At 40.7% G+C, this 13,107-nt stretch overlaps 1 protein-coding gene across 1 annotated transcript; it reads left to right on the forward strand.

The window, feature by feature from the left end:
* The first annotated feature begins 653 nt into the window (after positions 1 to 653).
* On the forward strand, positions 654 to 12,855 carry LOC121414764 (ankyrin repeat domain-containing protein 50-like). Its single transcript, XM_041607827.1, has 2 exons — positions 654 to 906; positions 7,181 to 12,855. Exon 2 carries the CDS (start codon positions 7,337 to 7,339, stop codon positions 12,101 to 12,103), a length of 4,767 nt encoding a protein of 1,588 aa, XP_041463761.1. The 5' UTR covers positions 654 to 906; positions 7,181 to 7,336; the 3' UTR covers positions 12,104 to 12,855.
* The last annotated feature ends 252 nt before the right edge of the window (positions 12,856 to 13,107 follow it).

Genomic DNA, 13,107 nt, shown 5'->3' on the forward strand with positions numbered 1-13,107 from the left:
TAGTGATATCAAAAGAAAAGAAAGGATGTTCGTTTGTATTATAGACCTTCTCTTTATCCTTCTCTTGTTTTTTATTGTTATTATTATTATTATTGTTACTAATATTATTATTATTATCATTATTATGATTATCATTGTTATTATGATTATTATTATCATATTGTTATTATTATTATTATAATCCTGTACATTACTTTACATGCGTTCAGTTGCCGTTCACATCCCGGAAGTTTTCTTTTTACATGAAACCGTCAACCAACCAGAAAGGAATATCCTCTTCGTATTTCAAAAGTCTATTCATGGCTTTATTATCTTTTATTCTGCCGTTCTCTATCTTCTTTTCCTCTTCATCTATTATTCACGGCTTGTTTGAGTTGCCATGAATGAACCGACTGCAAACGAACAAGTATTCATCATCGAAAAAAGAGCGTACCACACACAAAAAAGGAAAAAGTAAGAAAAAAGAATAGCAATGCGGTCGTTTTGTGAAGCTGGCGAGCAACACACACCTACCGAAACGTCAATCACTCTGTAATCTCATTCGTCCGTGTGCTCTCCGGCCAAATAGAAACCACACCCACCATATCCGACCCGAGGCCCTGATTGGCCAAGATAGGTTATGGCAACACGAGTCACACACACGAACGTTCACCCATAGGCCTTGCAGGGAATTCGAGCGAAAATACAAGCCGCATGCATTTTGCATTGCTGATTACCGACACACTCAGCAGACGACATCCACTGCTGCTGTCGTACCGTGAACCCATTGTATACCCACCACGCACAAAATTTATATGGATTTACAGGATATTTTATACGGAATATTATCAATTTTGATTTCATTGCATTAGCATCGGACCTCTATTACAGGAGTTCACATTCAGACTTATCATCTCCACTTGAATCGTAAGTAATACTCGATCTTTAGTTTTATTCTATAGATTCTAGTATCAATTATCACAGTTATTTTTTGAATCGTTGCATAAAAAATATGGTACGGAGTGTGTTCGCCAAGTCGAATTTGCGGTGTGGTAGTCAGCAGACCAGGGAGATCGTCTCTGTCCCGGCCGGTTGGATATACCGGGGTGGATTAACAGCATGGACTTGGCCCAGGGCTTGAAGAAAATGAAATAAACATTGATAATTTATCATGTTGATTGTTGGTTGGTCTTAGACTTACGAGCTTGGTTGGTCCATCTCGTTCTGAAATTGTATAGGCCAATTAATGTAGGCTACATGGTGTTATCTTTTCAAATTCTATTCCTCAAGCCAAGGCTCAACAATCCTCTAACGTATAAAAAAGTATTGCATTGTTTTGTTCATCATAATGATCTGGGATAACGATTTAATATGTCACTTGTCATTCTTTTTTGCTATCACAATGATCTCCAACTCAGCACTGTTTAATTCCAAATAGGCCTACGTTTTGATTTAAAAAAGGTTTTGCCAGTTTTGTTTTTTAGCAAGGCAAACAAATTCTCTGAATACAATCATCATCAAGCCCATCCATGTACATGTAAATGTGTATTATAAACCAATCTTGAAGGGGGGGGGGGGGGAGGTGCATTAGTCGTGTAAGGAGAAGGTGTAGAAACAAAAATCTCAGTTTGTGTACCAACAGTTTTACTGAACTCTGTTGGGTCCACTTACCTCTGTATGAATGGGGGGACTGGGGAGAGTAGAAAAAATGTCAGAATAAAAAAAGAAAATATCCACTGACTTCAGAATTATTTCTATCTATCTAGAGAATATGCGCATGCTGTGCCCCTGTATAAATCCCAGTACAGTGAAACCTGTCTATAGTGACCACCCAAGGGAAACACAAAATGTGGCCTTTACAGACAGGTGGCTGCTATAGACAGGTTCTTATACACAGAATCTGCCTCCATGGGAAGCGGTGTTAGTAGTCACTATAGGCAGGTGACCACTATAGACAGGTGGCCACTAACACAGGTTTGACTTATTTGCATAGGTAGCCCAAGTTAAGGAATTGAAGGATGGAGGGTGTACGTGTGTGTATATTGGCTACTGTATGAAGGGGCTGCTGATCTGTTTTCAAAGTGGGGAAGGGGACTGACCATGCAAAAAATTACAATGTGATGGTCAATTTTAGGTGGGGGGGGGGGGTGGATATGCCATAACTGGTAAGGTGGAAGACTTTGAAGGTCTGTAGGCCAATAATAATCTATGGAGGTGGATGGTATTACAGGATGGCATGACAGGAAAAGGGTGAGGGGGATAGGGGTGTAGGGAAGGGGGAATGATGGATGTGTTTTTGGAGATATGATAGAGAGGAAAATTTTCAAGGGGTGTAACAAGGACCTATTATTGTTCATATTTAGAAGCGTAGGTTTATGGTATGTGCCCGTATGAAGAGAAGAGGGGTGGGATGTAGATAAAGGGGATTGAGAGATGTTGTGATGAGGAAAATTGAAAAGACGAAAAAAAATATATTTGTAGGAGGTAAAGTGAATGAAGTTGGGTGTTTTGGTTACTTTGGTAATATCACAGTTTGTGAGAAAGCTAGGATTCAATTAGAAAATCTGCATTCACCTGTTATGATATCATTCAACCCCATCAATTTGTCTTGTACATGTAGGCCTAGGTGGATAATAATTTCCTACATTGCAGTATGTTTCTGTATTTCAATTTTATCTTCATGTAAAGGTCTACTTTTTCAAGTTTAATCCCACTGAAGACCAGCTGATTCCACACATTTCTAAAGACCACAGCTTGCATAAGCATGTATGCCTATAATGATTAGCCTATGTGGTCTCTGGGTCGAATGAGTAGGGATCTGCACAGCCGGCACTCGTGAATATGCAAAACATATCACATTTTCAGACTTCTTGGCCCCATCTTACAACTTTACGATTGATCTGATCAATCGCAACGATGGACGGCCAGCAACATCTATAATGCATGTTTGTTCAAAATGTCTTCTAGCTGTGATATATATTCATGCATTCATTGTTTTCTTAAAAATTCACTGCGCTTCTCTTTGCATACAAAGGACATTGTGCAAGTTTTTCGTAGAAAAAAATATGACCCTGATGGATTTCTATAGAGTTATGATTGATCGGACCAATCGTCACTCTTTGTAAGACAGGGCCCTGCATTACGATTTGTGTATTTAGATCAATTCTGATAAATAACCCCCCCCTCTAAGTTCAAGCTCTGGTAGGACTATAGGCAATGGAGGTGGGGGGGGGGGTAACTGATCATGTGTTCCAAACTTCCTACAAAGATTTGTTGCAGGCTTGCAGAAAGGATTGCATCAATTTATTTTCGCATCCTACTTGGGCAGGGCGGACACAAACCTCTTTCATTCCACTGACCTCGCTTCAGTTTGGCAGAAGCATATATATTAAAGTAGCCTTGACTAACTATTTAACAGGTGCAAATATATGAAATTAGATTACAGCTCTGTCTTTAGTTTAGATGATAAATATTTTTTTCTCGCATCCGATAAAGAATTTGTCATATGATTAAAGACTATTCTAATGTCAAACTGCAATCCTTGTGATGCAAAAATATCAATTTTCCCAATTGTAAGTTTTAGAATGATTCAGTCTTCTCATAAAATATTTTGTTATTCCCATAAATCAAATCACTAAAATATATATTCATATTCCTTTATTTTTAATGTTACAAGTGGTAGGCCTATTGTTGATTAAAGGGGAAGTTCACCCTGACAAAAAGTTTATTGTACAAATAGCAGAAAAAATAATAAAAAATATTGCCGAAGCTTTGAGAAAAATTCATCAAATAATTAAAAAGTTATTAGAATTTCAATTATTTGATTTGTGACGTCATATGCGAGCAGCATTCCTACATAGCGAATGGTAAAAAATCAATAAAATGTCATTTTCTCAGAAAATTGAAAATGGTTTTCACTCTAACTTTTGTATATCAATAGACAAATCATTTCACACCCGATCATGAAAAGAAAACAAAATTAAGTCATCAGGAACCATACAAAATTTGAAATTCATACATTTTATATTACATAACACATGGGGCAGCTGCTCGTTTATGACGTCACAAATCCCAAATTTTGAACTCTAATAACTTTCTTACCCTTTAACAGATTTTCCTCAAACCTTCACCAATATTTTTTACTATTTTTTCTGCTATTTTTACAACAAAGTTTTCTTCAGGGTGAACTTCCCCTTTAATGGTGTTTTGAGTGTGTTGTGTACTAGTCACTGTAAAGATCTTTCCTAACTGCTTTGCCTTCAGATTCAAGTCATTATAAAAGTAAAAAAAAATAATCGTTACTAGTTCTTGATAGTTAATTTCTTGACTTTCATTTGAAAATCCTCCTTGCGAGTCACTCCATAGAGAATGTGCTGTATCACACTGCAACCTGACATCCGCTCCGCTATGATTCATGTGACATTCCTATTCTCCTTCCCATCACATCCCATAGTGTGGCTGGGGAGAATGAAAGGCTTTTTCTCACTCAGTCATCGTTGCATTGGACTGCAATACATTGCAGCATGGTACTGTCCTCGTTGAATTATTCAGAGCAGGATGCTCTCTTCTTGAGGACGAAGACGATGGCCGTTACTCATGCCCGGCTCATTATGATCAGTGCATGGGCATGACATACAACTGACTGTTTATGTGACTATAAAAATATCCCCTGTGTTCCTGAAAGTATTCACATTTCATAACCACACATCCCCATGTTGTAATCATTAGTATGAAAAAAGAGAAATCAATAGAGGCCCTTCTTATAGCTTGGTTTAAAAAAATATTTGGATCGGAATAAGCATTTGAACTTTGAATATTGAATATTTTTTTCCAGCTTAATGACAATGTGAGACAGTACAGAGAGAATGATAATGATTTATGCAAGATTAATTGTTAATACATGAGAGTTTGGCTAGCTCTCTGAATTCTATTTTGATATTTTTTAATTATATTAGATGTACATGGTCTTCAGTTTCAAATTAAGTGATATTTTATATTCTTACTTTCACATTTTATTTTTATATTAGCTCACTGGTGTACAGATATGGGGGGGGGGGGCTTGAGGGGTTCTTGCATTACCCAAATTTTTCACAACCAAGGGGGAAAAACAAGAAAAGGAAAGAAAAGAAAAGAGAGAAGGATGAAATATATTATTTTCTGAATATTATATCAAAATCTATCACAAAATTTGAATTATTTGAATTTGAATTATTTGTATGTGATACGCCATACGTCTAACCCTCTAAACATTTTTGGCTCATTTGCCACTGTATCAACTGCTTATGAAAATTCATTACAATTAAGCATGGCAAAATAACAATATGGTAATTGATGAGAGTATAGGCTAATACAAATTGAAGCAGTGATAATTAAAAAAAAACATTGATTGATATAGGGAAAAAAATTAGTGGATTGCTTGTAGCTAATATTTTCCTCATAGTTACAATTGGTGGTGTTGCACAGTATGTAATCTGAAAATCTTGACCTCAAGAAATAGTAATCAGACTGTCATTTGAGTTACCTGTAGGTTTAGGGCAGGTGCATTTGACTCACAATTTAATCTCCCAATAATATTTTGTACTAGCTTTTTTTTTCATTCTTAGGAAAAGTACAATGAAGGGGGGGGGGGTCATGTGGTTAGGGACAGATTCAGGATCTAATAGAAAGGGTGTGCACACTGAAGTATAAAGATAGTAACAAAATGTATCCTATGATCAGGGACTCCCTGCATTAGTCACAATTGATGTGTTTTCATCAGTTGCTCTTGTTGATGGAGCGTACCTCCTTGATTAGTAAATATTGAACAGAGTGCTATATTCTAACCATAGAGTGCATATGGATTCCCAATTATAGTTGTAAACAACAAAGGGCCAGCTAGAAATCAAGTCTTAGTTTTGAAGAAAGCATCTTTCAGAGTTCCCCCATGACACCCATCAGTTCAGTGAAGCAATGAATTATGGTGGCCCTGAAGGGACATCGCATATAGACCAAATCGCGAATATTCATACTTCACAACGTCACCAATTTCGTCGCCAATTTGAATGTTCACGACGAAATTTGCAACGAAATTGGCCACGTCGTGAATTTCGTCGCCAATTTCGTCGTGAATATTCGCGATTTGGTCTATATGCGATGTTCCTTCAGGGCCACCATAATGAATGCATGGCACAAAACAAATGAAAGCCTAACAATGGAGAGCTCTATCAGACTCGAAGTATGGCTATATAGTATATGTACATGTAATATGTGTGATAATTTCTGATACTCTATGGAGGTGGCCACTGGTCAGTATCTTTCCTCATTCCCATGTACTCAATGCAGGGAATTGTTCCTACATACCAGTTCTATGGTTTCCCTGCGATGCAAAGCATGAGTCCAGCATTCCAGTCCATAGCACTAGTGCAGCAGTGGCAACAACCACAACAAAGAACATTAACTGGAATACCAACTCTTGTTTGTTAATCAGATTTATGATTTAGTAGGGAGGGGGCTTAACTGTTCAATTTTTATATAGGTGCCCCGCAAAAATAACTATACCTTGGAACCCAAGAACAAAGTCTCCCAAGAAGATCAAGGGATAATTCTCTATGACTACAGTATGTGGAGATTATATGTATTATGTAGGGAATAGAGGTTGGGAGGGGTGCTGTGTAAGTTTGTCAAGAGGTTTTAATCAAAGCCAGCAGGCTCAGCTGTCTATCTAACCATATTCAGCAAATGTAAAAAAATCTATTCTGATTGGATTTCATAACCATTTTTTTGGGGGGGATGTTGGGGCTCTCTCTAGTTCAAGAAAAATACAAAAAAGTGCTTCTCCTGAGATAAAATGGTACACACAAATTGCTTATTTGGTGCTTACCATGCTATCCATTTATTGTCATGTGAATTCTATAGCTACATGTAGTCTAGAGCTTAAAATGCAGAATAAATCATCAATTTAATGCAGGGATATCTGTAATTCTGTATTGTGGTCAGGTGTCTATGTCACTTTGAAAATTGGTAGGTATATATCAAGAACCACAGAGGCTATGTCAATAAAATCAACAAAAGGGTCAATAGAAATATAAGTGGGGCTATCCCCACTGATAATCTGCAGTCTGTGCTAAAAGATAATAGTGGTTATGAGTATCTTGATAATCACAAAATTTTATCATTGGTTAACAAGTAAAAGTTTATTTTGTTTTCTTCTTTTCATGTGCAGATACTGACTGGTTCCATGACTTTCAAGTTGTGCAAAGTGGAAATGGATATCTACTGGGATTGGAGCTCAGAGGTGAAAGTTAGATAAACTGTTCGACACAGAGGATTCTAAAATAGGAGCGTGTCAAAAGTTCGGGATCAAACAAATCATTTTTCCATGATGACGACCTGCATGCTTCAAGGGAAGCGGTTCTACTGCCGTGAATGGGCCTTCCAGAAGCTTGTCCATGGCTTGGACAACAGACAGGCTTCAAGAACATGTGGAACTCTAATTATGGGAGGGCCAGGAAGTGGAAAGACGGCGGTCTGCTCCGAAATTGTCTGGCCGACTAGTTCGGGGAAGCAACGTAGCCTTACAAAGAGGATGCTGGCATATCATTTCTGTGAGGCTCACAATCGAGAGTCCCTGTCCGTGTCAAAGTTCATTCTAGGACTGGTCAACATGATCACACGCTCCACTCTCATCCATGGCTATGACGAGAAGCTGAGGGACCCAAGTGTGCAAGCTGTCCTGGAGCCTGCTGCCTGTGAGCGTAATCCAGATGAAGCATTCAAGAATGGAGTCTTGGTGCCTCTTTGTTCTCTAAATCCACCATCTCGTAACTGCTTCATTCTTGTGGATTCTTTGGATGAGGCTTATCCTGCGATGGAAGGAGATAGTCCTGCAGGAAGCAGAACCATTGCAGAGCTTCTTGCAAATCACCATGAACTTTTTCCACCTTGGCTCTGCCTCCTGTGCAGTGCTCGCCGTCAAAGTAAGACTGTTACGCGTATGTTCACAGGTTTTCGTAAGCTCAGCCTGGACGATCTTCGCAAGTCCCATGTAGTGAGGGATGTACAGCAGTACATATTGAGGAGACTAGATCATGAGGAGGCAATACGTACGCAACTGAGTAAAGACACTGCAGAAATGCTGAATCAGTTGCACATCAAGAGCAATGGGTGCATCATGTATCTGGAGAAAGTGCTGGATGGAGTGGCAGATGGCTTCATTTCACTTCAAGACATCACTGAAATTCCAGGAACTCTAAATGGATTGTACCTATGGTTGTGCCAGCGTCTGTTCCTGAAGAAACAGTTTGCGAAAATCAGACCAGTTCTTGGAGTAATGCTTGCTGCTCAGTGCCCTCTTACTGAGCTTGAACTTTATGCATGTGCTAAGACTCGTAATTTTGCCCTGACAAGAGAGGAATTCCAGGACAGGCTGAAGATGATGTGCAAAATTCTGGTGAGAAGTAAGGACAACCGGATTCTAATCTTTCATTATAGCTTTTCTGAATGGCTGCTTGATGTCAAGTATTGCACACAGAAATACATGTGCAGTCTCACTGAAGGCCACACCATGCTTGCATTGAGGTATACATGTAGTGCTCCAGACTTGACTCCTTCGCAGGTGCAGGACTTTGCAAGAAATCTGATCCAAGCAGGGATTTCACCACCTCTAGATAGTAGCCATCTAGCACTGTGGCTAATTTGGGCTGGTACACCACTCTATGATTGCCTAGCTTCTCAGTCCCCAAAGGATAAGCAAGTCACACAATTATTGGTCAGTGCTGGTGCCCGAGTTGTAGATATGGACAGGAATTCTTTGATTCTCCAAGATGCTCTTGAGAAACAGGAATCTCTACATTCACTCATCAGTAGTGGTGCATCAATAAACCAAGTTGATAGCAATGGTCGTTCACTTCTTGCCAATGCTGCCTACAGCGGAAATCTTGAAGTCGTTCAATCGTTACTCATCTATGGTGCAGATGTTGGAGTGACTGATAGGACAGGCCAAACAGCTCTTGGGTTGGCAGCTCGACATGGACATGTGGAAGTTGTTGCTTTGCTGTTGAGCCATGATGCTGAGGTTGATCATGTGGATCATGATGGATGGACACCTTTGCGCTCTGCAGCCTGGGCTGGCCATACAGATGTTGTTACAACACTTCTCAACAAAGGAGCAGTAGTGGATTGTAGTGATCACAATGAAAAGAGAACTGCATTGAGAGCAGCAGCATGGGGCGGTCATGCAGATATTGTGAAAACTCTTGTTGATCATGGTGCCAATGTCAATCAAGCTGATCATGAAGGAAGGACTGCACTTATAGCTGCAGCATACATGGGACATAGTGCTATTGTGGAATATCTTGTAAACAATGGGGCAGAAATAAACCATGAGGACTTTGATGGTCGTACTGCATTGTCTGTTGCTGCAATGTCCATAGCTGTTAATCAGGGACATACTGATGTTGTTACACTTCTGATTGAGAAAGGTGCTGCTGTTGATCATAGGGACCATGAGGGAATGTCACCACTGTTGGTTGCTGCCTACGAAGGCCACCAAACTGTCGTTGAACTGCTGTTAGAAGGTGGAGCTGATGTTGATCATACTGACAACAACAACAGGACAGCATTGATTGTAGCTGCTTCTATGGGACACCCCACAATTGTTAGGACACTTCTCTATTGGGGTGCAGCTGTGGATACAATCGATGGAGAAGGAAGGACGGTATTATCAATTGCCGCATCTCAAGGTAATTGTGAGATTGTCCGCATGTTGCTAGAGAGGGGATTAGATGAGATGCACAAAGATAACCATGGATGGACACCATTACATATGTGTGCTTATGAGGGTCACCAAGATGTCTGCCTTGCAATCCTTGAGCAGGGTCCTCATGTCACTGTGGACATTGCTGATCGGGATGGACGTACCCCTCTTGTACTTGCTGCTCAAGAGGGGCATATGGAAGGTGTGAAGGTATTGCTGGTGCATGGTGCCAACGTTAGTCATTGCTCCCATGATGGTCGTACAGCTCTTAGGGCAGCTGCATCAGAGGGACATCAGGGACTTGTGTGCTTATTCTTGGAGCATGGCGCAGACATCAATTACAGAGATGCTGAAGGAAGATCAACTATGTATATGCTTGCCTTGGAGAACAAACTCCCTATGGCTCAGTTCTTTTTGGCAAATGGTGCCGATACCGAACTTTGCGACACAGAAGGTAGAACTGCTCTACATGTAGCATCATGGCAAGGCCACTCTGATATGGTCTCTCTCATCCTCCAAAGTAATGCGAATCCCAATGCAGTTGATAAGGAACGCAGGTCTGTGCTGCAGTCAGCAGCATGGCAAGGCCATGTCTCTGTGGCAAAGGTATTATTGGAAAGAGGAGCTGATATAAACCACACATGTAATCAAGGTGCATCTGCACTTTGTATTGCTGCACAAGAAGGCCATGTCGATGTTGTCAAAGCCCTTCTCCAGTATGGCGCTAATCCAAATCATGCTGATGAGCACGGACGTACACCAATGAAAGTTGCCTTGAAGGGTGGCCACGAGGAAGTCAGCAAGTTATTGGAAGATTATGGTGTTCAAAATCCCTTGTCACCTCCATCAAGCAGAGCATCTTCAAAGAGAAGTGGTAGTTCTTTGTCATCAAGCAACAGTGACAATAAGCCATCAGTGTTAACTAATGGTGCCTTACTCCAAGGTAGTTCTCCCTCAAACTCTCCGGACTCTACCTATGACAAGAGGAAATCTTGCACTTCAAATCCTTCAACAAAGTCGTCATCAAATCTAACAAACTCTACCAACAACTCATGCTTGCATCTAAGTGCAATGAGGGAAAATCGAACAACAACGTCTTTCACAGAGCAGCTACAACAACATATGGTGTCTCACAAGAGAGCCCCTTCCCCACGAACATGCTCTCCAGACCCCAATCTGATGAGAAATGGCACTCCAACAAAAATTACACCAACAAGTTCTTTTCAGACAATACCTGAAAACATCACTACAGCTCATAGTTCAGAGCAGCTGCAAGGAACCCCAAAACATGGTAGTAGAAGACATCAATCTGGACCATCCAGTGCTGCATCCCGTAGAACACAATCACCTGCTCATACGTCTCGTTCATCATCTCCTTCAATGCATCAACAGCGGGAACAGCTATCAGCAACCCCGAGTGAAGGATCCTCCCAACCATCTCCACGGCACTCCCCTAGACGCCAGAGCTCTTCAAGCGCCCCAAGCTCCCCAACTAATTCTGATGAGCGGAAGCCACCACCAACACCTCAGAGAGTGCGGAAGTCTTCAAATCCCCTTCCGAATGGATCCTCACAGCATGTGATGGTACACAATGTGAAGTCTGCTTCACCATCACCAACAAGACGTGCTGTACCCCGGACAAGCAGTCAGCAGATGCCTCCGAAGATGGGCAATGGGCACTATCAAAATCACCAAGATGTTCCATCTCCTTGGCATAAACAGCAGAGTCACATGCACCTGATCCAACAGCACCAAGAATGCCAGCAATCTCTGTACAGGGCCAGCTCCCTTGGAAGCATCAACAGCCAGGAATTGAACACTTCCTTCCAGAACCCTTCCAACGGTTCTCATTACCCTCCTCAGGATTACTCCCCACGCCTATCCCGTAAGCAGATGAACGAGAGCAACAGTTCCTGCCATTACTGTGGACAACTCCAACCATCTCCCACACATGGTGCTAAGCACTCATTTCAACAATCTGTAATCATGCAACAGAATGAAATGAAGATGGGATCATCCCATCAACGCTCAAACTCTCAACCTGTGAACCTGACACCTGATCAGGTCCAGGCCTATACCCGCAAGGCCTCGCTTCCTGGCTCTTTCAACCAGATCAACATCCAACGCTTGATGGGTGCCCAAAACAACCGTGTTCCAGGATCACCTGAACCACGTACCAGACGCAATGGCATCTGTACCAACCCTAAGTTTCAACGAAAGGCAAACTTACCCCAAGGAAATACTGGATTAAACACTAGCCAAGGAATGCTTAACCAATCTGGGATTATTACAAATGGAAATGGATTATCAGCTCTGGAGATTAAGCAAGCTGCTAAGATTGGATTTGAAGGGCCTTCCAGGAATGGCTACAAGAAGGAGACACCCTTATAATGGTGAGTTAGTTTGTTATTTTTTGTTATTTTCTGCATATTTCCCTCATTAACAAAATTGGTGTCCAAAATGCAGACATAGATTTATGTCCACCAAACCAACAACATCTCCCTGAACCAGTGTTATCTGTTGGTAAATACATTTTTAACCTAGTTTAATTGTTGGTATATGTATTGCCTGAATCAGAATTGTTCCTCTCAGATTGTCCTGACCCAATTTGACCTACAGAGCATTAAATGAAACTCAATAGTCAGAGATTTTCACTGACAATGAAAGCAACTGAAATCCTTGCATCTAATTGGTTTAGTACAAAGTATTCAGTGAAAATCACTGGCAAGATGCCCCAACACGAAACGAAACGCTCCCCTCCACAACTAATGGTCCCATGACCAGCTGCATGGTGGTAACAAGGACCTTGACTCCTTTGTAATCCCTCAAGAACGCCCTGTCTGCTCTTTGAGATCAGTTACATCTTATAAGGTCAAGTTATTGGTCACGTTTATGTCCTTACCACCTGTATAAGGCTGCTGCTGACCTGATAGGGTGTGGTATGCCCATCTGCCACAACCAATCATACTGCTGTAGTCCATTCAGACTAAAGGAAATGTAGTGGAAACTGTTTGAGCCAAAAGACCATCAAACTGAGTAACATTGTATACAGAAGGAAGTTACCAGAAATCTATTAGGAAACATTGTTCATACATGTATGTGATAAGTTTCTTTATTGCAAAATTGGTTTGCTTGTTGGCTAATTTAAAAGAAAAAAAATAAAATATTGAGAAGACATTGACCCCATTGCATACCACCTTTGTTATTCATTGGTTACTTCCCTGAAATCTTTCATTGTGATTGACTGTTGAACATTGATAATTACCATTGCCATTGGATGCCAAAGTTACCATGGTAGTAATTTTTATGATATGGGACCCTGACTATGGGTTTCTTCGTATTAAATGAGTATTCTCTGCCAATCAATTTTGCTTTGAAACCCAGCCCTTAGATTT

Source organism: Lytechinus variegatus, chromosome 1 (assembly GCF_018143015.1).
Source record: "Lytechinus variegatus isolate NC3 chromosome 1, Lvar_3.0, whole genome shotgun sequence".
Classification (NCBI taxonomy): domain Eukaryota; kingdom Metazoa; phylum Echinodermata; class Echinoidea; order Temnopleuroida; family Toxopneustidae; genus Lytechinus; species Lytechinus variegatus.

Bases quoted from the DNA above. Each gene is read 5' to 3' on its own strand.
- LOC121414764 (XM_041607827.1), top strand. From the start codon at position 7,337: ATGATGACGACCTGCATGCTTCAAGGGAAGCGGTTCTACTGCCGTGAA.